Source organism: Eurypyga helias, unplaced genomic scaffold, assembly GCF_000690775.1.
Source record: "Eurypyga helias isolate BGI_N326 unplaced genomic scaffold, ASM69077v1 Scaffold43318, whole genome shotgun sequence".
Classification (NCBI taxonomy): Eukaryota; Metazoa; Chordata; class Aves; order Eurypygiformes; family Eurypygidae; genus Eurypyga; species Eurypyga helias.
This window is the reverse complement of record NW_010267085.1, coordinates 1-883: the sequence shown is the minus strand read 5'-3', so window position 1 is coordinate 883 and position 883 is coordinate 1. Positions and strand designations below refer to the sequence as shown.

General features: G+C 57.2%; 1 protein-coding gene across 1 annotated transcript; it reads left to right on the top strand.

The window, feature by feature from the left end:
* Positions 1-15: 15 nt before the first annotated feature.
* On the top strand, positions 16-723 carry LOC104513822 (2',3'-cyclic-nucleotide 3'-phosphodiesterase-like). The gene has a single exon (XM_010157291.1). The coding sequence runs from the start codon at positions 16-18 to the stop codon at positions 721-723; it is 708 nt and encodes a 235-aa protein (XP_010155593.1).
* The last annotated feature ends 160 nt before the right edge of the window (positions 724-883 follow it).

Below are 883 nucleotides of genomic sequence, written 5' to 3'. Positions count from 1 at the left end.
AAGATATTTCGAAAAATGTCCACCCAGTCGGCGAAAGAAAGACCCGAGAGCCTGCAGTTCCCTTTCCTGGACGACAATGACACGATCTCCACGGTCAAAGAGTCCAAAACCCTTTTTGTTCTGCGAGGCCTGCCCGGCAGCGGGAAGTCCACCCTCGCCCAGGCCATCCGAGACCGCTACAAAGACGCCTGCAAGGTCATCTCCGTCGACAGCTACAAAATTACACCTTCCATCAGAAGTGCCCTTCCCGAAGAGTACTCCAAGGTGGATGAGGAGCTCGTCGACTACTGCAAACGGGAGATCAGCGTCATCGTCCTGGACGACACTCACCATGAGAGGGAGCGACTGGACCAGCTCTTCGACATCGCCGACAAGTACCGCTACAAGGTGGTCATCGCCGAGCCCAAGACGCCGTGGCGGGCGGACTGCTCGCAGCTGAAGGAGAAGAACCAGTGGAAGCTCTCGGCGGAGGAGCTGAAGAAGATGAAGCCCAGCTTGGAGAAGGAATTCCTCCCCATGTATTTTGGGTGGTTTTTGAGCAAAAGGAGCTCAGAGATCCTGCGGAAAGCTGGCCAGGCCTTCTTGGATGAGCTTGGAAGTCTGAAAGCCTTCAAGAAGGAGAGTAAATACTGTACGTATAGAGGCGTCTTGCCAAGGCCGCGCTCTGCTGCCGAGATGTTCCGTTTGCCGGGTGGTGCCCAGCTGGGTCAGCGCCCACAGTGAGCGTACGGTTGACATCGGCAACGGGAAAAACTGTTCTGGGCTCTAAAGCCCTTTCCCGTGGTTGGCAAGGTCCCCAGTGTAAGGGAAATGAAAGGAAATGCTTTTCCCCAGGGACCCGCTGCGGGGGGCCGGGCCGGCAGCAGCGCTAACCCGGGGGTCG